General features: G+C 42.4%; 1 protein-coding gene across 26 annotated transcripts in view; it reads left to right on the top strand.

The window, feature by feature from the left end:
* FGGY (FGGY carbohydrate kinase domain containing) overlaps positions 1-23,420 on the top strand; it is a 330,344-nt gene extending 306,924 nt beyond the window's left edge. For 25 of the 26 annotated variants that reach the window (XM_087730897.1, XM_087730882.1, XM_087730893.1 and 22 more), the window contains 2 exons: positions 22,217-22,278; positions 23,179-23,420. In XM_087730897.1, the coding sequence (XP_087587023.1) occupies positions 22,217-22,278; positions 23,179-23,260 (144 nt within the window). In that variant the 3' untranslated portion in view covers positions 23,261-23,420. Of the gene's footprint in view, positions 1-1,288; positions 1,749-22,216; positions 22,279-23,178 lie in introns of those variants that run through there. The other variant, XM_087730907.1, reaches the window with a different exon arrangement.
* Positions 23,421-23,823: the final 403 nt, after the last annotated feature.

Below are 23,823 nucleotides of genomic sequence, written 5' to 3'. Positions count from 1 at the left end.
TTGATCAGGGTGAATTAGTAATTAAGTGCTATAATCAACTTGTGTAAACATAATATTGAAGGAGAGCAGTAAATTAATCATTTCGTTGGCTTGCCTTACCCAATTAATGCACCTTTTAGTAAAGGCTTCCCTGCCGTGTTGGGATGGGTTTTTTTCCTCCTGTTCCCTTAATCAGAGGATTTTGGAAAGGCAGAGGAAGGAGATGGTTGTTCTTAGGCACCATGCTGTACACAAGGAGCGTGTTAAGGTGCTGTGATCTTGCCTTCCTTTTCTTCAAAAGCTCCAAATTTGTACATGTACAGTTTGAGCCCAGGGTTTAGCAGAGACCATACTTGGGCAAGGCTGGGTGACAGCTTTTGGTTTTCCGAGTAGTGTTTTGGCTGGGTATGGCCTCTTCATCTAAGTGATTTTTAAAAAATTCCTTCCTGGATGTGTATATCATCAGTCTCAGTTGACAGGATGTGTGCTCCATAAAAAAAAGACTTTAAATTTCAGTGCATAGCTTATATACCTACTGTTAGAGACAGTATTCTACTGGTAAAAAGAGCTGAATCTTCACAGTCCTTTCATGTGTTGTTCTCTCACTTGTGATTGGCAGCGAAGTAATCAAGGGATGTCATGGACAGTTCATGATGCAGACTCTACTGCTTGCTAAGAACCAAACTGTTTTCCATGTAAGCAGCTAAGATCTTCGATGATTGTGGAGTCTATTTGCAACTAACCAGGCCTGGACTCAAAGCAGTAACTTGGCAGTAGAAGAACTTTATCCCTTTACCTCTTTCCTTGGTGTTTTGACACTGAAATACATCTTTGCCTAATTGAAAGGTGGTTTTTTTCTTGCATAATAAAGTTAGATTCAATATGGTATGCATGAAACCACCAAGATACTGGCAATGCCTCTGGCTTTTGTATAGAGTCAGCTGCCTTCTTACCAGAAATCTTTAGAGAAATATAGATGAGAGAGAAAAATTAAAAGGCAGTGATTTGATGGCTACTGTCCAGTTCCTTGTGGCCTAGTGTTTATGGTACAAAGAGTGCCTTTTTAGTTAGCATATTTTGGCCTTACTGTCAGAAGTCTTTGCAGTAAGGGTAAAAAGCAGATGAATCACAACTACTCTTTTGCCCTAAGGATGATACTTCTGTATTAATGCTGAGAAATATAAATGCTTGTCTGTCTCTGCCAAGCACAGAATGAGCTTTCAATCAGTTTGAGAGTGTGATTCCCCCCCCCCCCCCCTCATTTTTCAAGCTGCAATAATTATATAGAAGCATTTCTACTTTCTTTCAGATGACTTCAGTGGACGGTATTTCCATATGGTTGGAAATCCTCTCTTGGTGGGAGTTAAATCACACATAGAAGCACCACCGCTTAGAGAGTCAAACAGCTGAGATGTGGCTGTAGCTGGTAGCACGATGCTTTCACAAAAGTGCTAAGAAAAGTACCCTCTGTCTTGTTGCTGTTTACTGACATGTGATACGGGTTGACATCTGTTGCCCTTCTCATTTGAGGACTGTTTGCTTTACTAACTTTAACATTTCCACATTGCTATGCTGTTGAAGTGCAGATACACAAATCTCCTTGGAGTCCCCAAGGTCCTTTTATGAGAAGCAGAGCTGCCATCATTTGATATCATCCTGCTGGCTGCCTTTTATATTGGAGTTGAGAGAAATAATTCTGTTGCTGTTAAATGTTCTTGGTGGAGCGCAATGTCTAATGCTATATGTTGTCATACGTTTGATGTATTATCAGATCGGTACAAGCTGTACGGTAGTGTTTGGTTCATTGTCACATTAGATGATTTGTAGTCGTTTTATATCACTTGAAATTATTACAGGTAAAAACTTGTCTAAGAAAATGCCAAAGTTTGTTGTAGCAGTTCATATGGCTACTGAAATGACGGATGATCTTAGTCCATAATCATAATGCAAATTTCTGAGTTAATGTAAATCAGTATTGCTCCAGGATTTCAGAGGAGTGACACCAGTTTACTCCAGTGCCCTGATCCAATCAAGCACTTAGGTACATCATCTAACTTTCAAGTAGGCAAGAAGCTCAGTTGAAGATAAGCAGGGCTGCCCGTGTGCTGAAGTACTTTACTGGATCAGAGCCCAAACAGGAATCTGACACACAGTTCACGGGTAGATGACACATCTTGAAATGATAAAGGCTATTACAGCTCTTGCAATTGGTTGATATTATTACCCATTCAGAAACAAGTTGTGGATGCTATAGGTAATAGGATACAAAGGCGGTGTCTTTTGTTAAGTGCTGTCCTTTTGTGGAAACTTAGCATGCTCCATTTTAAATGTCATCCAGTACACAAATGTTCAGATTTGGAATTTCTCAGTAACTCTTTAATGACAAGGAAAGGCAGCTGCAGTAAGTCAGTAATATATTGTCTATAACAGAACTACGCATTTACATTAGCTGAGTATTTGGCACAGAAGTACTAAAGTTGGAGGCAACAATCTCAGAAACCCAGTACTTAAAGGTGTGGCCATATTATTTTTCTAAATGTAGGTGGTTTAATGAAATAGCACACTAATGAAATGAAATGAAACATGGCCTTTTATTTGGGCATTGGTGGAAGGAGATGGGGCCCTGTGTGTTGGGTTATCAATGTGACTTGCCTGTTTATTAATTCTGTCTGAGAGTGGTGATAAAGATTTTATTACTTACTTTTTACACTTATGAGGATGGACTGAAAAGGTAAAAGACCTTTCAGATGCTCAAATGACCAAAGAAATCTATTTAATCCTCTGGCTTTAGGCTGAAGGTGCAGCTGGCTTTGCACATTGGCATAGCTCCATTGACTTCACCTGAGTTCTGTATCTTGCATGCACATACCTGATTATCTTATTAGAAGCAACCATATACATGCAAACACAATCTCTTCTCTCTGTAGGCTCAACACGTATATTGTCATGCCTTTTAGCTTTTAATAAACTTGCATCAGCTGATGTTGGCAAAGAATAAGATTTAGTGTTTTGTTAATCTGCAGAAGTTGACTGTTACTAAACCAATGGTATTCTTCTCATCTGTCAGTAAGCCCAAGACCTGGCAAGCAGGAGAAAATATGCTGCCTAGAATAGTTCAGGTTCTGCTGCTGCATATTTTTGTAACAAACCATGAAATGACCATGGTGGAGTTTGTCTAAGGAGATGTACAATTAGTGGAATTTTTTCAAGTAGATTAAGAGTAAGATCAGCTTGTAGAAGTAGTTTAATAATATCACAACCTTACAGTTTTTCTAGCTTGCTGGCCCTGCCTTTTCTTGAGGAAACCCATAAATATGAGGAAACCATAAATATGTCTTTATAGTAGCTAGATACTTTCGTTAAAATGTACTGTGATCCATCTCCTTTCTATTTTAAGGACAGATCTTACCCACATACTCAGAGACATAGCTGAAGTCATTTGGACCTTGGACTCCCCTTCTGTCCAGGCCATTTAAGCAGGGAAAAGTGTGATAGCAATATTTTATAGGAAGGATGAGTACAAAGGAGGATGCCGTGGATCCCTTGTAATTGTCAGGAGCCAGTAAGGTCCTTTTCAGAGCACGTCTTGCTTAAATGATGTTCAGGATGTCAAACCAGTTAAAGTCTCTCTGCCCTCACCTCTTCAACAGCTGAGCAGAACAACGTTGAAGTTATGCACTAGAGAATTGGAAACTCAATCTGGCTACATTGTGAGATTAATTTTCCATCTGGGATTTGCACTCTTGCTATGTCAGCGCAGGGGATCAGACTGTTCTGTGGCAAAGCACAAGCATGTAGAGTCACAGCACTAGCTGTCTGAAATGCTTGAGGTTTTTTCACAATAAATTTTTTGAAGGACATTATGATCACTTAGTTGTGGGATTTGATGCCAGTAGTTCGTACCACCAGGACATACTTTTGCCACCCTATATTTGAAGAAGTTTTATAACTTACATGTACTATATTGTCCTTTCTCTTAAAGGTGTCTAGAGGGGTTATTTCTCAAAATTTGCCCTATCTGTATAGTTTAACAAGACTCTGTTTACTATCTAGGCATTTCCAATACATTTCATTTTATTGTGGTTAACAGTAAAGACACTTTCCTTTATTCCCTTTCATATAACCATGGATCTGAAATGGTAGAGGAGAGATCCCATAACCTTTATTAGTTTTATTAGCAATAGAAGGCAGTTGCTTTATTAGCATACTGGCTTTCCTCATCCTCAGAATCGGAATCCAGTTCTCGTTCTCCTTTTTTTGTTCAGCTAAGTCATAGGTTCTTGTTTCCTTGGTTTCTTAGCTAGAGACATATGACAACCATTTCCAACCCTTGCTTTCTTTCTTGTTTTGAAGCAACTTTTCACACTCGCTGTGCTTAAACATTTCTGAGGCACAGTTTGATACTAGAAATTGGACAGTGACATGTAGAGAGAATCCATATGAAATTGCTTCATGGCTCTGTTTTGTTTTTATTGGGACAAGTGTTCACGTAATTATTAGCAAGACCATAATTGTCACTCTTGAGCGAAATCTAAGCAGAAGGGCTAACCACCAAGTGGGCATGGAAAAGCATAAGTTGCAGATTTTTGCACAAGATGCTCCTCCAGATGAGGGTTGAAAAACACTAGAAGAACATGAATAAAGAGAACCGCTGTGCCCGTATCTTGCTGTGCCTTGTAAGTGTGTATAAGTAGCAAAGTGAGTTGGACTGTCGTCTTTCACAAGTGCGCTTTTCAGGTAAGAATAATTTATAGGGGATGTACTCAATGTGTAGTACTCCTAGGGGTTGCATTCAGCAGAGCATTACTAACCTTCAGTACATAAATATATTTCGATGCAGGTAGAGCCTGGTTGTGTGAGCACCTGCTGTAAGTTGCTGTTTCCTGCACAGCTTCCAGATAGTCCTTTCCCCGGTAGAAATTTCAGGGAGGAACGTGAGTGTGGAAGCTCTAATGGGAGCACGTTATTCTGTCAAGGAACAGAGTAAAGTGATGTGGCAATGCAGTCCTCACTAAGCAGAGTGAGGAGTGGTTAGATCTCACCATGTCACTTCTTTCGGAGCTCTGGAAGCATAGGAGACCCTGCAAGGGAAAACACTTTGGAAAACAAACCAATTTCTAATCAGTATTTTCTTCTCTGAAGAATCTCTCCACAGCAAGAGTATGTGTGGAGGGCTGTACCATCACCAAGCCCAACCTCCCCCTCCCAAAATTGTGAGGTGGAGGGTGATAATGTGTCACATTTGGAAGGTCCTTTCATTGCCCAGCCCTGTAGCTCAGAATTGAGTTAAAACACCTTGGATATATTAGGAAAATATTGCTGAGTCTAGCACTTGTGTCAGACTCCTTTTGCTTTCAAAATGTCTGGTAAGACTTGAGTTTTGGCTAATTTTCCCAGACTAGCGTCTTCCTATCTGTTGTCATGAAATCACTAATTTCTGTCAACTTTAAGTAGTTTAGATATTGAATCCAGTATCTTTAGACTAGACTGGGGGAAGCAGTGCTCGAGTGTCTTACAGCAGATAAATTGGATATGTGTTAGCCTCTAGGTTGGAAGCTGGCACTTAGCTTAGGTGAAAGAGATGAGTAATGGCTCTAAAGATGCTAAGCTATTTGAAGCCCTTCTGATAAATGGGGTCTTTTTGTGATGAGCTATCCTCACTTTCTTTGACGGGCTGGTATAAAAGCTTTGTATATACAAGCACATTACTCATTATTTACTGGTGGTGGTTGTAAGGTTGTTTAATTTTGCAATAGTCCCATCTAAGGGATGATTCTTGCATTGCATGAAAGGGAGACTAAGCAAGCTTTGCTTTCCATTTGCTTTGTGTAACTTTGCCCCTGTGGAAACATTGGATAGCAGGCACGTTTGCCATAAAACTACAGACTTATGGCTTTTGTAACATGCAAGTTCCACTCATCCCAGAGAAGAACCAGAGGACTGGCATGGAAAGAGAATAAAAGAAACATGAGAAAGAAGATAGGTGTGGTGGAGAATGGGGCTTTTCTTTTTTGGCACTAAATCCCCGATATCCCCACCATCGCCCTCTCCCTACTCCCACTCTGATGTTGTTTATTCTTTCCTCTTGTATTTTTGCTGCCTTCTTGTTTGTGCCTCTCTTCTGTTTATTTTTTCCCACTTCTTGTCTGTTGATTCTTCTTCTCTTCTCCTATTTCATGTTAATCCTCTCCTTTTGTTCTCTCTCCTTCTTTCCCTGCTCTTTCCATATCTCAGTCCCTTACCTGCATCCTCACGTAATAAAAAAGCATAGAGGGAAGGGATGGCTTGCGGCTCATTCAGTGCTGATCCCTCAGGTCTACTCTCAAGGCTTGTAGGACTTCAGTAAAGCATTGTGGTGTATCTTCTGTTTTATGGGTACAGCATAGCCACACAGCACTTCTTGGGCTGTGCCAGTGTTCTTGGACTGGAAGAGGAAAGATTTATGATGACACTGATCACAGTGCTAAAATAAACTGCCCTCCCTTAGCCAGAGGAATACGAGTTTGTAAATGCCAGCGTTTTGTACACAAAATGAAGGACACCAGATAAGGAAGCCAGCTGCCTAGGTTAGCTGTTCAAGATCTGAAAATGGCAAGTCTTTAAAAGCAGAGAGACAGAAAAAGTCATTTATATTAAAACAAACTCTGTCATGAGTCATTTGACTTCTTTTTCTCTTACACACATAGTTTATGTCTCAGGCCTTCTAAGGCCCGAGTAACATCTGATACTCTTTAGACTGAGCCGGCTCTAATAGGAGTAGGTTCCTGCTTCCAGTTACAGTGTACCACTTAGAACTCTATTTAATTTGAGTCTTGTGTTTACAGGCTGTAACTATTACTTATTTGTCATTTTTATGGTAATAGAAAAGATTGTTTGTCTGTGATTCTGTCCCAGCCATGCTGTTGAAAAGTTCTGTGTTCTCAGCAGCAGGAGAGAAAAAGTGACTCGAGATGGGCTTTGGCTTTTTATCTCATTCATTTTTCTCATGTGGCTTCAGTCATGCAGGTCAGCAGGCACGAGTGGGGAGGCAGGTCCCTTGCCATCCCTCCCAACCACTGCCTCAGTCTAACAACATCAGCAGAGCATTGCTCCACATTTCTCACACAGTTTGCATATGAGCTGCACGTGATTTTTCTTCCTTTCTACTTTAAAAGAGATAACAAGAAGTGTACACTGTCTGAAAAATACAGCTTTGCCTTTTTTGCCCTTTTTTTTTACTTTGGTCCTCTTCCTTTCCTTCGTCTCCTCCCTTTTGCTCCCAGGTTTTTGTTTAAATATTTTTACCAAGTGCTTCAGGTGTGAAAATAGTTAATTGCAGCTAGAAAATATGAAAGGTGTATGAATTCTTTAAGTCTCACTAACTGCTTGTGCCAAGGCCTATATAGACCTGAAAGGGGAATGTGAAACACAGCCGAAGGTCGGAAAAGCTTACCGGGGGGAAAGGGTTCGGACACCCCAGCCAGCTTCCCCGGGCAAGGATAACCCTCAGGACCCGCTGCTAGAAGTGACTGCGCCTTAATTAAGCAGCATGACTCTTGTTCCCCCTAGTGGCTAATTACACAGGATGTGTTTCACACGAGCATTGCCTTTGGCTGCCTTTCCACTTCCCTGCCTAATTTTCCCCCCATCCACATTTTTTGCTGTGTTTTGTAACTTTCTCGGTTTCTCCGAATGATGGCATTTGACATTCGATTGTGACTTTAGGAAGCAGGAAGATATGCTATGGATAGATAATACCTTATATCTGCAACACAGCAATAGGATTTAGGGTTTGAGAGGTTTTTGCACATATTCCACCCACGCACGCGCTGGGTTTTTTCTGCAGCATTAGCGGTAAGGGTTAAGGAAGAAGGGCTTTTATTTGTGTATCAGCATCCCTGTTTGTATTGTAACTCCTCAAGTATGAACAGATATGAATGTCCAGAAATGTTAGACACCTCAAATCAGCAGGCTTGTTTAATGTCCTTGAGATAAGAACTGAATTGCCTGGCTTTACAGATCAAACAAATACCATGTAAAATGTAGTGTAGTATTTCTTAGTGACAGAGGAAAAAAACCCTCTATGTTCCCATGCAGTTCTTATTAGCAGCTTGGCAGTGGGAGATAATGCATATATTGGGTGAAACTCATTGGCTGTACTAGTTCAAATCTAACATAAACCATTGTAGTATCAAGTTCTTCTGAGGTTAACTTGGTATAAATAAAAGCAGAATTTTGCCATGAGAACAAAATGTGTGTTACCTAACTCAAGAGTCAGAGTACATGGGCTTTATTCCCAGCTTTGCCACTGACTCTGTCTGTGACTTTGGGCAAGTTGTTTAACTTTGTTCTTCATCCAACTGATTTGTGAAGCAGATCTAGTGATGTTTAAGTACTTCATAGGCTGGTTTTATAGTTATATTAAAGGTGATAGAATGAAAAATGCAAAGAAAATGAATGATGATGCTAATGATGTTGCTCTGGTGGATTAAAATAAGTAAGAATGGAAAGGCTGGTAGACTGACAACCCAGCTGCATATAATTGGAAAATCTTTTGACCTCTGCACAAGAAAACAAAAGCTTACTTTAGAACCGCAACCAGTTTATTATGTGTGGGAATTTTCATTGCTATATGTATAATATGAAAGATGGTGGATATAGTATGACATGAATACAACTCAGAAGTTTATATCAATTTTTAATATTTAGAGCATTCATGACTTTTAAAGGTTATATTATACATTTACAATAAAATGCATTTCATATGCAGAATTCTTGTTTTTAGAAAATACTTGGGCAGCAAAGGGAGACCACATCCTTTAAAGCACAAATTCACTCGTGGCTTGTATTGGCAATTCCTTAGGAACAACAAAGGCTAATTCAAGATCAGCATTTTCATTCACAGGCTTGTAGCTGTAGACATCTAATGCTGTATCTAACACATAACTGAGAGACTGGGTGTTCTTTTTGCTCAAGTATGGAACCTTCTAAACTGCAGTTGCAGACGTTTGCTGGAGACTTCTGAAAATCAGATGTCATCCTTTTTTGACTGCAGTGCAATCAGGATTAGCAGAAACAACAGATGCATCTTGCATTGCTGAGCATTTTTTGATTTGCATCTGAAACTGGTTTGTGACAGGTCAGTAACCCAATGAATGTAATGTAAAACATTCAACAGGGTAAGACCTCCTTGTTAGAACTGTATCCTTTTTCTTGCATGTCTGGGTTGTATTTTTTTTTAATCAAGTTACTGAGTTGTAGAATGGCCTGCATTCCTTCTATTCCTGTAAAAATGAAATGACTGACAGCTTTTCAGTTGCACATGATCCTACCGTTTATTAGAAGAGGAAGAGGCAAGATAGGATCCTACCAAATTTTTCACGTATTATATATAGAGAAGAGATTGTTGAGCATGAGATAACTGCATCTTATCAAGCAGTCTGTTACTGATCTAGTCTGATTTTATATAGATCTGCACAAATTAATCTAAGACCAAAAACCAAGCCAGAGCAGAACAATGGGTAAGTGCATTTAGAAAAGTTGTATAGTAAAATTAAGACTTTCATCAGATAAAAGTAATTTAATTTCCCTCCTCTCGTTCTATACTTGTCACAGCCAAAGAAATACCTTTGAAGAAAAACTAGCTTTTTTTTAGATTTGCTATATTAAGCAATTTCCAAAGTACAAAATTGTTGCTAATGGAAAAGCGAAACAAATCTGGGATTTTGAGCTAGTGCAGTATTCGTGCAAGTAATTAGCCTGTACAAAAGGAGCTTTCATCTTGAAATGACAGATAAGCGCTAAGGACAGGATTGAAAACTGTAAATATGTTAGCACTTTAAGCGAGAGCAGAGCTTCAGCACTTGTTAGACTCATCAGCTGCTGTAAACAATATGGATCTTTGAAATGATCTCTGCTGAGATCTCAGCACATTAGATAATGATATAGTTGTTCATTTTTGCTTCTTCTATTTTGTTTTTTCTTTCAGAAAGTACTTTCTGCAAAGAATAGGTCTATGGTGCTGCCAGCACACACACTTATCTTTCTCCATGAGTAGACCCAGTGGGGGCTGCAGAGTCACTGTGGGGAGTAAAGAACAAGCCTGCAGAGCTGGGCTCTGCCCTTCCCGATTTATGCACAAGTGAGGAACAGTATGTGCAGCTGCAGTACAACTTTCCTCTCGTGGCTGTGCCTCTACCCAAGACTAGGAAGGGCTCTTTGAGGTCATCCAGGCTCGGTTCACAGTTAGGATGCTTCTTCAAGTACAATTTTAAAAGGCAGGCTGTTCAGGAGATGGTGGTGGTAGCAGTTGCTCTTCTGTAGTGTTGTGAAGGGTTAACAGGGACTGAGCTGCAACAATGGAGGGTTTCATGTTGTGAAAACTGCATACAATAGAAATTAATTTGAAACCAATAAATCGGCTTTGCAAAGGACACTATAAAAAGCTTGCATACCACGATAACTCGCAAACGCTTGCTGACCTCGCTGAGGTTCTGATTGGTGACCTACAAGTGAAAAGCTCCATGAGCCATTTGAGTCTCTGCTATTCATCTTTTCTCTCAGCTTGCTGTCTTTAAATGAAAGGCCAGATCCTCAGCAGCAGGAATTGGCTCCATTCTTAGGATCAGCTGAATTGTGAAGCACAAAGTGTTTTTTCTTCAGTTGTGTCCCACATTGGCTAGATTTCCCTCCTAAGTGTTTGACGTTAATCTAGTGGTGTTATTGATTCCCATGGAATATATGAGAAACTGAGGTGCAGAAAGCTTGCATGACTTGTCCAAGATTAAAATTCAGGTGCTGGCATGTCTGATTGCCCTCCTTACAGGCACAGAAGTTGTGCTGGGAAGAGCTTTCCCCCATAAGCACTTCAGGAGCAGTGGGTTAGAAACTTCTCATTAAAGTGAGGGAAGGGGCAAGGTTTGCCTGGAAATAGCAGCCGCAAGGTGCAGCTCACTGGGGGCTTCTTAAAAAATGGGAAATGGGGTAGGATAGCAAAGTAGAAGTAGGAATGGTGACTGGCTGGGTGTTGTAAGGTGAGAACGTCCCTCTGGAGGGATTCAGTGCTCTTCGCCTTTCCCAGAGATAAAAAGGACAGCTTACAAACAAGCTCACCAACCTTCCCACCTGGCCAAAATTTGGGGGTGGGAAGGTAGAGTCTGTCTAGTGTGCTCCCCTCTGCAAGATCTCTACTTTCAAGATAACGCCTGGGGCAGGAGGGTGCTGTATCAGATCTCAGGCTGTGAACCAGCCGAACTCTGCTACCACTTGATGACTCACTCACATGCTAACTGCACTTTTAATTCTAACTGGTGTGTTTTCAGACAGAACCAGCTATTGTTTTGGGCACAGTCAATTATAAAATGTGCTCTTTTTCTATTTGCCAGATGAATACAAATGCTTTCTTAGAAGGTCTCCTAAGGAAAAAGATGCCTCAGATACCTCTAAAAATTCCTGCTGGCAATGCTGGGTGGCAGGTTTAGATTTGCTCATTAAAAGAGGTTATGTAACATTACTGTAATCAAAGGCTCTTTTATGGCTCTGGGGCAGGTGGGGATTAATAGCCCTTGTTTTTGGTTTTGTATAGAAAAATGTCAGGCCTGACAGCTAGAGTAGTGATGAGGGTAACTTTTGACATTTACCAACAAGAATAGTTTCTTCCCGATCAATTTGTGTAAGTTGGCACATACAGGTTTTTCTATGCAATAAATGTAATTGCAATACACAGAGAGGTTGTGCATATAAAAACGTTCCTACTTACCGAGAAGTTTTAATGCTAAAGGAGGACTGTATTTACCATTTCCCAATGGCTTCCAAGAGGTACAAGTCAAACTTTTTAGGAGCAAGGGGAGCAGAACACCTATTTTGATGTGACTATTGCAGTTTCTATGTCCACAGGAATCCCACAGTTCAGGCTGGGATTCTCCCTTGCTGCTGTTAGAGCACATTTGGCAACAGACTGGCCATCCCATCCATCAGACCAGGCTTCTCAGGTTTTTAAGGAATCAAGAGCTTTCTAAAATTTTGTAGCAATATGTATCCAGCATTTAAAGCGCTTTTTAGGAGCAGCGGTCTTCTTAAAGGACAGTTTTAATGGCTGAAGAGCAAATGAGAGCAGCTTCTCATCCCTGGCTGTCTCTGATTTTCAGGCCTAGAGAAGAGAGGGTGCCCCTGTTTTTAACAAAACTGGATAATATCATCAGCTGATCAGTGTGCCTTGCTTCAGCTCTCGCCCAGTTTAGTCACTTGTAGCCTCTAATTTGGGAAAGGAAAATACTTTCTGGAACAGTGTGCTAGAAAAGGTTGCTAACTCCTTTTCTGTAGTAATCATGGCAAGGAAACCAAATGCCCTCTGCCATAGACAGCTATCTTCTCTGTACTGTGCTTCACAAGGAGAAATGGCTATGCAGTCCAGTTCTAAACTCTTAACAGATTTCTCATTTCTTCTAGGTTTTACTCTCTGCCCACCGCATATTGGATATCTATAAAATATCAGTTTTCTCTTAAGTGATATTTTAATTTTTTGTTGGAGATAGAATGTCTGCAAGGTTACCAGCAAGGTTCTCTTCATATCTGAATGCGGTTTTACTCTCTGTTTTAACATCTCAACCTTCTGCTGGTGTACAGTAGTGAAATACTTTTTTTTTTTTTTTTTTAAAGGTCTCGTTTTTTATGAGCCCCTGTCCAGGGTAATTTCCCAATTGCAGTCCAGATTGGGTAAAATGTAAGCATATTTCTGAGGTATAGGGCTTTTTTATAGTAAATCACACATCAGATTAACTAGATAAAAAATAATCCCAAATCAAAACTCACAGCACAGATTTCCCTCATTAACCTCAGGTAGACACTGGAGCATGGCAAAGAATATATTTGAAAGACGAGGGGAAAAGGAAAGTCTTCTCAGCCGGTGTTGGAAAGAATAATTAGATGGAGAAAAGTGAAATGTTGCTAATAGTTTCATTTTCTTGATGGAATAACCCTAAAGCAAAGCGTAGGCAGAAGTTGTTTTTATGACAAAATCCCAGCTAGATACCCCAAAAATGTTAAAACCCACCAAGTGGGGAAATGAACAGAGACGTGTGCAGATTAATTAGATCGAAAAAATGTTTTGACAGCATAAGTGAACATATGGAAAGAATTGAGAGAACCCGATCCAGCTCCCCATGTGTAAATGATGCCTTAGCCATAGCTCATAAAGCAAATACAGATGCAAAAAAAAAAAAAAAAAAAGGCAAAAAAGCCCCTTTCCTATCCTCTCCCCCCAGTAAACCCCAGTCCATTGCCAGATGGCAAATAAAAATTTGAACTCAATGACTAAACGCAAGGAAAGCTGTATGTTCAGCGTGAATGTGAAAAGAAATCAGCTGAATAAATCTGAATTTTGCACCTTAAAGGAAGTGGTGCAGTTTAACTAAATATTGTGTCAAGTACACAGCCGAGTGTCAGGATATCCTGTGCGGATGCAACTTCTCTGTTTTACCCTCCCTTGTCCAAATGAATCCTCCTGCTTTCTATCCAGCTCATTTCTTTTGTTGTGCAAGTTAGTGTGGAAGCACACACCTGCCCTGCCTGCCCTGAAGGTTTTACCACCTAAAATTGAGGGTAAAAGCATTAGGACAGATACTGCAAAGCAGAGGGTGAGAAGGGAGCCAGAAAAGCAAGATAACTTGTTCCAGGTTGGGCAGAAGAGCAGCGCTCCCAGGCTTGGTTTAGTCCATCGCCATCAGTGATGAGTATGGAGAGGGCTGATTTAGCTTTTAGCTATAGTGCAGTCCCCTGCATCGGGATCTGATGTAGGGATCTGCTCTCTTGGCTCCCAGGTGAGCTTCCTTTCTGTTAACAGAGCTGCCTGTCAGCATAACATTTCCAAGCCTAAGAAGTGGGTTAAATCGATATATTTTCATGTGGTTTATATGGACAAACCTTCTTAGTCTATTGTAACAGTGATGCTGTGTGTGATTAACAAATTTATTCCACCTCAGAAGGGGGTGAGGGAAATGTACTGTCTGTCCCAGTTGGTGATGTAGTCAGGGAGCCTCCCCTTTGGTAACGAAGCTGTCAGCCGTGGCATCGCCACCCACAACATGGGACCGGCAAGGAGGCAGAGTGGGCCCCAGGTTGGGGCAATCAGCCTGATGGGCAGGCTGGGCAGACCTCCGTGCTGCTGTGATTGCATCTTATCGGTATCTGTGCTAGCCGTATTAAAGCTATCTTGGATCTTCATACACAGACATTGTAAAGTAGACATATGCTTCGTGAATAATCTATACAAACTCATGTTGGGGTAAGTGCAGCTAAACCATGCCCCCCAGCTCTGGTGCAGACTGCTTAGATGTTGCCCACAGACTGTTGATTCATGGCACCCAGTGCCAGCAATCTGTGAAACTGAAACAGGAGCTAAACACTTGGGCTCTTTCCATTGCCTGGGTAAGCTGAAACCCCTGCTAAGCTGTCAAGTTTGCATCCAAGCAGCTTTGGGCACTAAGAGGTGCCAGCAATGGAGCCCTCACAAAGCAAACTGCTTAATTATTTGATAGTCAAAGGCAACTCGGGGGAGCGCAGTCAAATCAACAACAAACCAACCTATATTTAGTAGCAGTGTGGCTGGACCTTAGACCCAAACATAGTTTCCAGCTGATAGATGATGTGGCAATCATAGCTGACCCTCATCCCATTCTAAATTTGGTCTGCAGAATAAGTAATTAATATCATCGCTAGCATGACAAGCCACCCTTTACAGCAGCTGCATTGCCACTGCTGCTCCTCTTATGGCTTTGTCTGTCGGCTGGCCAGCCTGGCTGAAGCACAAGCTCTCTGTGACACCAAGCTAAGGTGGCCACAGTCTGTCTGACACTCAGTGTAGTCACTGAAGCAGAGTAAAAGTAGGTGCTCTGGAGGTAGAAGTGGTACCGTGGCCTTATCTGCACTTGTCTGTACTGTTATGTGATCTCTTTTCTACTTGTTCTTGTGTCTGATAGTAAGGAGTGAAAACCATGCTCCTACAGTACAGGACAGGTCGAGTGATAACGTCCTTTAATGAGGCATGGAGGGCTGCAGTAGGACTGAGAGCTCTGTGTACCACCTACAATGCAAAATTAGGGACAAACCTAGAGTTTACAAACTGTGTGTACAAGCCAGATCAAACCTGGGGGAAAACAATGGGTGCAGCCTATTTCAGAGAGTGGTAAATGACACTTAAAATAGTAAATTACATGTCCCAAATAACTCGGGGAATCTGTTGCAAACTTTCTGAATCCTGATTCAGTGCTTGAACCAGAAAACTACCTTGTCTCAGTACTGAGGATCCCTCGCGCTGGCCTCTGACAACTGAAGCTGGATGGTTTACGAATAGAATAATGCTGGGCTTCTTCTAAGCTACCTGTCTGATTTCCCTCCACCACAGTAACAGTCTTTAATAAACAAATGCATAAAATATTCTGAGATGGGCCAGTGCTGTTATCAAACATATGGATAGTGAGATTCAAAAGGCCAGTGACTTTTCCTGGAAGACAGACTTGAACTCAAGTCCTGAGTGTCCTGCTTGCTGGACTTCCATCCTTCCATCCTCTTCTCCTTCCCTCTCTGTAGTCTCACTTACAGACACAGACAGACAGAAACACTCTCGCTCTCTGAGGTTTGATATGAACACAGAAACCTATGTTGGAACAGAGCAAAAGGAAAATACAAGCTTGTGTGAAATTTTCCACCTTTTCACTAAATGTATGAAAGCCAAATTTTCACACTTTGGTCTTAGGTGTGAAATTTTTGCTCAGCTCTAATATTTATCCATAATGTGTTTTAAAACTTGGCTCGCTTCATTCAGAATACCACAGAGAATTGAGTTACAGATTCTGGGCTTTGTGCATGCTGCCAAGATCTGCCCCTATAACTCAAACAAATTTAAGGGGGGAAAAAAAACCACTAGAAAAATATTGTATATGGTCCATCACATGCTTTCTTCATGCAGTCATATACCACTAAAAAGTAATGTTCTGCTAGGGCCCTGTTACATAAATACATTCATGTAACTCCTGTAAGCATAGATAAGATGAATTTTGCATCTCCAGGCTATTGAATAAGCAATCCCTAAATAAAAGCCTATAAGAAAATAGCAGCCTTGCTTACAATTCTTAGAAAAGTTTAAAAGTATTTCTTGAACATCAGCATTTCAAGAAATCTATTTATTCCCCTCAAATCCAAATATATCTGTGACTGGACTTCTTAAGATGATGTTAGTTAGCATCTCTTAGTCTTAGCTTATGTGTGTGGAATAGCGATGAGTGAGAGAGAGGTTCTTCACTGTTGAACAGTAAAAATTATTACATATAATGTTATTTACTGTATTTTTTATGAGGACTTAGAATTGTAAAGAAAGTCAGTCTGTTAGTTTGGAGGTACTTACACCTACTGAATTCTGCAAATCAGAACAAATCTGGTGGAGCAGAATATTCCTACATTTCAGTCTATTGTGAATGGGGCAACTTACACATTATTTTCTGCTGGTGCTGGATCTGTGACAGTAGAGCTCTTCAAAAACACCAGAGAGTCAAGACTGACCTGAGTGGGAGTCTGGGTAATATTTTCAGGGTAATGAAGGCGAAATTTGCGTTTCTAGGCTCTGTATGGTTCAGAAGTTGAGACTGACCTTCCATGCATACACTCGTGTCATTCACAGGAATATGTGAAGAAGCATGTCTGCTGGTACAGATTTCTCACTGTGTTTGGCTGTAAGAATGGCAGCATTTGATCACTTGGCTCCGCAATAAAAATGAATACAATTTCCTACTTTTGCATAAGTACTGAGATGAGGTGAATTAGCAGCTTCAGACTGGGAAGAAGAAGAGTAAGCTATGCATCTCATTCCAGCTTGTTCTGAGATTCTTGAAATTAATTCTGTTATAATTTATGATCCAAAACTGGTTTACAGCAGAGTTATTTTTCATCCTTCCCATCATTCGTAGGCCAGTCATTTTTGGTGCAACAGAACCATGGCTGTCACTGGACAAGCCATAAACCAGCAGCATTCACAGAGAAAACTTGCTTCATTTGCATTTGAGTACACCTCTTGGTTTTCACATTGTCTAAGGATCCTTCTTCCAAGTAGCTGGCACACTGTTGCTGTAACTGGAGCATGGTATACCCCCGCAATTTGGTGAGCTTTGCTGTATGCTTTTGTACGTGCAGGCCAAATGCTTTCAGCCGCTGAAATTGTACAGTAAAACCTTAGATGGTATGTGGTTGTTTTCACTGTTAATAACTACGCTAGGTAAAAGTCCAAAGATTTCTTGGGATTATCAAAACAAGTAAGTGGGGAGAACACAGCTGGGAAACTGCATTTGTGCCCAAATGCCTCATCCATTTAACTGTGGATACAATTTTTAAAGTACCTAAAAAAAGCAGAAGCCCAAATTCTTAAGGGGACTGATGTTCCCAGCTCATTAATTTCAATGGGATTTAGTTACTTGACTTCCTTACCGAAGGCTGACATCCCTACATCTGATTTCTCATTTGATTTGTGCTTTTAAGAGCCTACATCCCATTAATTTTCGGTAATATTCAGTCACACAAGTCCTTGAGTCACTACTGAAAATCAGACTTAGGGACTATTCCCAAGTGGGCTGATCTTCCTTGGCTCCCTCTGTAGTCCCAAGGGAGGTGGGCCCCTCTTGTGGGATGAGCAGGATCATGCTGGGTGCTCTGAGACAGCCCTTGCAGGAGCCCATTGCCTAGGGAATCAGAGAAGCTCCATCTCCTGATCTAAAGATAGCCCCTGTAAGCACCTCCTGTGGGCTCCTGATGCCAGGCTGACATGCTTTCCCTGGTGCCTCCTGGCGTGACAGAGTCGCTTGCTGCACTGCGGCTGCCACACAGCGTTAAAAGCCTTTTCCTGTCCATTATTAAAGGGGCAGCGGTTGAAATTCCTAGCTTTTACGTGCTGTGTCCAAATAGGGTTTCCCTAGGAGACAGGGTTTTCCCTGGGTTCCAAATAGGGTTTTTGTGGGAGACCTACTGCCTGTTGAGGCTACCCTGGTGTCTTAAACTTATCCCCTGCCCCAGATCATGCTGAAGAGCAGAATTCAGCCCCCAGTACCAAATGAGTTTGAATGACTACTGACCTTCCCAGCTGGATTGTCCTTCCAGCAGCAAAATGGCACCTTGTTCTGAAATCTTGGTGGGCTTTGGAGAATTTGGTCCCCTGGGCCTGTGTTCCTTCTGTCCCGGGCACGGTAACCCTGTTTGACTAACTCTCTCCATGGTAAGCAGAATGTTTACTGGCTTGTATCTGTCTCAGCTTTGACACTCTAACAAAAGGTTAGAAATCATGAATGCATCCCTTTATTTCTGCTCCACAGTGCCTCTCTTTTTTTCTGTGTAAACCCTTCACTTGCCTCTTGCCCAGCCTTTAGAAATGATGATCAAATGCGAACTTTCAGGGTTTATTTATAGCATAGCCTTTATGGAAAGAGAGAAAAGAAATGATTAAAAAGCAATTTTACAAAATATTTTGTTTTAAGAGAGAATTCATTGTGTTTAAATCACTGTATTCATTGTACTGTCTAGACTGGCAAACAAAGAAGATAGAGCGTCATTCAAATTAAGACTGTGAAATTCTTGGTGACTGGAATTATGGATTTGGATGTCAACCCTCAAACAAACTATTTCTGAACAGCAGTATTATCACTTTGCTATATTTAAGGCTTTGTTGGAGACAGAGCAGTGCACAAGGTTGATCTGATTCAGTAATGCGATTCTAACGTTCCTTTGTTTCCAATTTCATTATAAATTCATATTTTCAATGTTCTGTTCCTCTTTGTCCCTAGAAAATTGTTGAAAAGACTCTCCTCTGGGAGTAAAGTTTTTGTTCAAACTAACAATGGCCAAACTGACTTTAAAAAACAAAAAAACACACAACCAAAATGCAAATTAGGAGAGGGAATTAATTTAGGATATTTTGAGCAACCTAGATTGAGTGAGTTGTTGAAAATTGCTGGCTGTCTATTTTTTTTAAATGTTATTCCACATTCCCGTGGTAGTTGCTGTGAGACCTTAATGCTGTGGATTCTCAAAGATCTATGTATTTTCAGTAGATTTAAAAACACAAAAGTATTTTACCTGATAAACTGGAAAGACATGGCATCTTCCTCCTTAGCTAAACGTGGATAGATGGGTGAACCAGCAGAAGATAAGCAGCAGTGTTCCCTAGTTTAGATCAGGGCTTGAAGGACTGGTTTTCCTTTAGGGACCTCTCCAGCCTGTCCTGCTGCCGGCCCCATCCTAGAGTCATAGAATCATTTAGGTTGGAAAAGACCCTTAAGATCATCAAGTCCAACCATAAACTCGGAGCAGCGGCTCCCTCCCCAGCTGCCTGTGAGAGGATGGGGCCTCTGTGCCAGCAGTTTCGGGTTTGGGGAGACGTCACAGGGAGTGTTAGGAGGCTTTCACCAGCCCTGTGGAGACTTGGTTTCACCCTTTGAAGGCCGCTGCTGCAAAGTGGTTGGTCTGAAGGCTGGAGTGTCGCAGGTGCCCCGTGTGGTGTTGGGCCTCAGCAGGGTGGCAGAGGCACAGGTGGGGAGCAAGGGGGCGTGCAGGAGGGAGCCCGAGGCAGGGCCGGGGCTGCGGCAGCTGGCGGGACAGCCGTGCTCGCCAAGGCTGCCCTCACACCTTCCACGCCTGCTGGAGTCAGCGCTGGTGTCTGTTCTCTCTTGAACCAGCCTGGGGAGACCTGCAGTTAGATGAGTAACAGCGTAAAAATAAAACTTGTCTGAAGATATGTTTATCTCAAAAGGCTGGCATATTTCCCAAAGAAGCAGCAATGCATTTTTCAGCACTGGAAGTCATAAGAGGCCCCAGAGTAAAGCAGACCAGGAGTGTGTAGAATACTTAACGGCAGAAGCAGAACGTGTCCTGGGAATGGCACTGTCTGTGTCCTCTTCTCTTAACCCTGCCCAGAACGGGGCAGCGGCAGGCAGAGCCTGCGTGTGCGGAGAGCAGGTAAATGGCAAAGGTTAGCCCTCCCTTTCGTTTTTTTTACACCTGAGAAAAACAATGGATTTGTCTGAGATGTTTAGACTCTTTAGATGTCTTGGGTTTATTTTTGTGCAGTATCTCCAAGGCAATTCAAGAAGAGATGTAAAGCGAGGAGCAGAAAGCAACGCGACTCTTGCCATTAGTGAGAGTGCTTCAAGGGGCTTTGCCTTTGCCTTACATTTTCTGTAAGACATGAAACTATCTGGAAAAGCAGTACTGGTTGTAACAGAGGGAATTGTCTTTTACTTTGAGGGTTTTTTTTCTGTGTGTTCATTCATTGTTTTGGGTAGCCTCTACATCCAGCTGGTCACGTAAGGGATTTGTAAAAGATAGACTGTTGTAAACAGGAACAATGCTTGAGCAAGTATCTCCTGTTAAAGAACAGGAAATAAATGCCCATTTCTCTTAGTGGGAAAGATGTCAACCTGTCCATGCCAATATTTTAATCTGGCTGGTGTGCAGAGTCTCTGCGCCGGCAAGCTCACATGTCCCAGAGAAAAGAACACACTATCTCACTGGAAGTGTTATTTCAAGGGTGTTTCTTGGGGAATCAAAGTCCAATCAACTTCTGCACATAGGAAAGAGTATAGGCGTATGACTGCCCAGAAATACTCCCTGCTGTTTTATCAGAAGCACGGACAGAGTAAATCCTGAGTGCACCATCACTGGCAATGGTTTTTATTTTGGTGGAGCCACGATCTCATCCAGTACTAACCGCCTGAAATCGACAAATGTAGAAAGTAGGTGTTCCACATTCTAGTAGCACGCTTGGACTGGCAGTATGAAAGGACATGTTGATGCTGAAGGGTGAAGCAAACATGCCCAGAACATGCCAGGTAATGCTGCAGGTTCAGCCAGCCAGGCAGGGCTAGGGACCGCCTGCTGCTCTGGCATACGGGTGGCATCCCAGGCACTTTCTGCCTACCTGTGCATGGGAGAAAGAGTACCTGCTGGCTTAACAGGCAGCCCGCTATACAGGCCAGCATTTAGGTCATGATCAGATTTCTTTAACACAGGGGAAATGGGAAACCAGAAGATGTAAGGCCTGCCATCATCTTGCTTATTTATCCTCAGAGCCTCCCTGCCTGTCCTGGGCCAGTGAAACTGTGCTTACATTCCTCATCTACGTTGTAAAGTTCTAGGAGATCCTCAGCTGTAAAATGCTGGATTAGTTGGAAGCAAAGATTTTACTACAGCAAATATTACAGCCTATAAAATCATCCAACCCTTTTAAAAATCTAGCCGTAGTATTTGACTAGATGGCTTCCAGCAGCAGCACAGTCTGACTGTTCTCCAGAGGTCATTCTGATACTCTCACAGTGCTGTGCTTTAGGCACTAACATTAAAACAGAGTTAGGGTCCTGCTTAGAAACTCCGAACACTGATAGAGATTTAGTCAGACACTGATTCCTGAATCCCGATCTTTTATCTTTAACACTGTTCCATCTGAAAGCTGTTGGTCTAATGCTCCTTGTGAAATGACTTCCACTGAAAACAGCCTGTGCCTGCTGCCTCCACCTTTGCCTGAGAGCTTGATCCTGTATTAACATCAGTGATCAGTGTCTCATTCCAGTGGGATTGCTCAGGAGAATCCGCAGAAAATCAGAATCTCACAGAGATCAGGAAAGGAACCAAATTATTTAGTCCTCTCTCTTCCACATGGGACTCTGTCCCAGAGACTCTTTCTGCAGAGGATTCTGCGAGATCTCTTCGTCTGACTTTGTTTTGGCCAAAAGCAGAGTAGGATCAAAGTCTTGTCTCTTACACCGTTATACTGGAAGGTGAGGGCAGCTCTGGGCTCCCGAACAGAACTTTGCAGGTTACCTTTAGCTTCTGGAGTGCACTCGAGTCCTCCCTTGCTGCAGGGAATTGATACTTTAAGAATATGATTAAGGGATCTCATGTACAGTACCATTTTATTTGCGAAATTTCCCCTCCGGGGATGCAATGTTTAACATTTCCTTTGGTTAGTGTAAATAGTAAAAGATAAGTCTGTTCTGCCTCAGACTCCCAGTAAGAAAGAGGAACAGATTTTGGTTTACTGAGGGGTCTGCAGTACTTTGTTCTCATGACTACTATATAATGGGATTGAACATATTTTATGCCATCTGGCCTGTTTAGCCGAAACAAAATACATCAGTAATGTTCCGATTGGTTTTGAAACATCTTGTTCTTGTCAAAAAGTATTTTAAATCAAAACAGGCTTTTCCAGTTTGTGTTTGTCTTTTACTAGGAGGCCATGGCGAAAATGGGGAAAATTGGGAGAGTCGTGCAGCCTAACCACGAGCATAAAAGGTAATCCTGACTTTTGTGTGTTCATCCGCGAGAATGTACTGAAGGTGAAGTGAAGGTCTGTCTCTTCATAGCTCTGCTTGAATGCAGTAGTATGTGTCACCCAGGTTCTTTAAGGATTGTATGCGCATCCCACTCTTTAACCTGGCTGAAGGCAGTCGTCGCTGTCGCTGTCGGTGGGACGTGAGCACCGCAGCCTGCCAGCCTGCCCGTGCCCGCGGCTTTCCGTGGCAAGCAGACGCCACCGGCAGCGCGAGGGGTGCGGTGAGGGGTGCCGAAGCTGCCAGGAGGTCAAAGCAACCCAAGCTGCATTTCCAAAGTGACTGCAGTTCCCGCCTCGCTGGGGCCTGTGCGCGGTTTCACGTCTGCTCCGCCAACGAGCCGTGTAATCCCTCAGGGAACCGGCGCATGGGGGCGGGGCGCGGCGAGGGCCCGGGGCGCGCGGGCGCTGCGGGGCCGCTCCCGCCCGCGGCTGCTCCCCGGCGCGGCCGCGCACGGGCACCCCCTGGCGGCGGCGGCGCGGCGCTGCCCGGGGGCGCGGGGTCCGGGCGTTGCACGGGTGGGGGGCCGTGAGCGCTCCTTTACAGAGCCTTGGGGCGCTGCCAGCGGGTGTAAACGGGCAGAAGAGCAGCGAAGCCCCAGTGCCTACCCACTCCCACCGCGGAGGAAAAACTGTCTGAAAATCAAAGCTGGCCATAGGGTAGACAAAAGGTGTAATTATAACTTGAAATCACTTGTTTGGGTGGAATCTGTGCTCTGGCAGCATACAGGACTCTGATCCTAGTAAAAGTTGTAATTAGGAAGGAGTCAAAGCTTCTTTGATGCTAAGCGAAGGAAGTAAACATGTCTATTACAGGGGATTTCAATCTTAAAATCTCAGGCTTTGTTGAAATTAACTTTCAGATTCTATGACAAGAAATATGAAGTATTTTTGAAACTTGTGGAACATCAGAGAGAGTATCGCTCCATCATGAACAGCTTCTAATCCAGAGTTGTGTAATCTGGGAACAGCAGGGATAACGAATTTCCAGATACTTGTGATGAGGGTAATTTCTTCTTACTGTACTGTCCATGTTAAAACTATACTTTTATTATTTAAAGTGTACATTTTAATTTTTAATGAGAAATAAAATGCACTCACTTCACTGCGAAGCACTGGGTATTTTCTGTCAATAATCCGTACAACGCAGGGACAAGGAATAATCATTTGCTCCAGTCAGAGAAGACAAGAGAACCAGCTGCGGGTACCCCGGTGCCGGTGTTTAGACTGGCCACAAGCAGGAACAGCACAAGGAACAACATAACTGACTTGATGGACTTGAATTGCTGCCCTTTGCCGTGTTTTTCACAGGTAACTACACCTGGCATCACACATGGTCCTTTTAATTTTACTACCTGCTACAGCTAAGACCCAAACATGATTTCCATTGGAAAGTTCTGTTTGTTTGGGGTTTTTTTCATTCTGATTATAGTACTTCTTTGGTGGCTGATACTCGAGAATCACTTTTGCAGCTCTGCAGTCTTTTTGTCTCTGTTTTCTTCTGTTTC

This window comes from Nipponia nippon, unplaced genomic scaffold, assembly GCF_047370975.1.
Source record: "Nipponia nippon isolate SJK-2023a ecotype South Korea unplaced genomic scaffold, ASM4737097v1 scaffold_5, whole genome shotgun sequence".
NCBI classification, from domain to species: domain Eukaryota; kingdom Metazoa; phylum Chordata; class Aves; order Pelecaniformes; family Threskiornithidae; genus Nipponia; species Nipponia nippon.
Note: the sequence above shows the minus strand (reverse complement) of the source record. Positions and strands in the feature narration are given on the sequence as shown.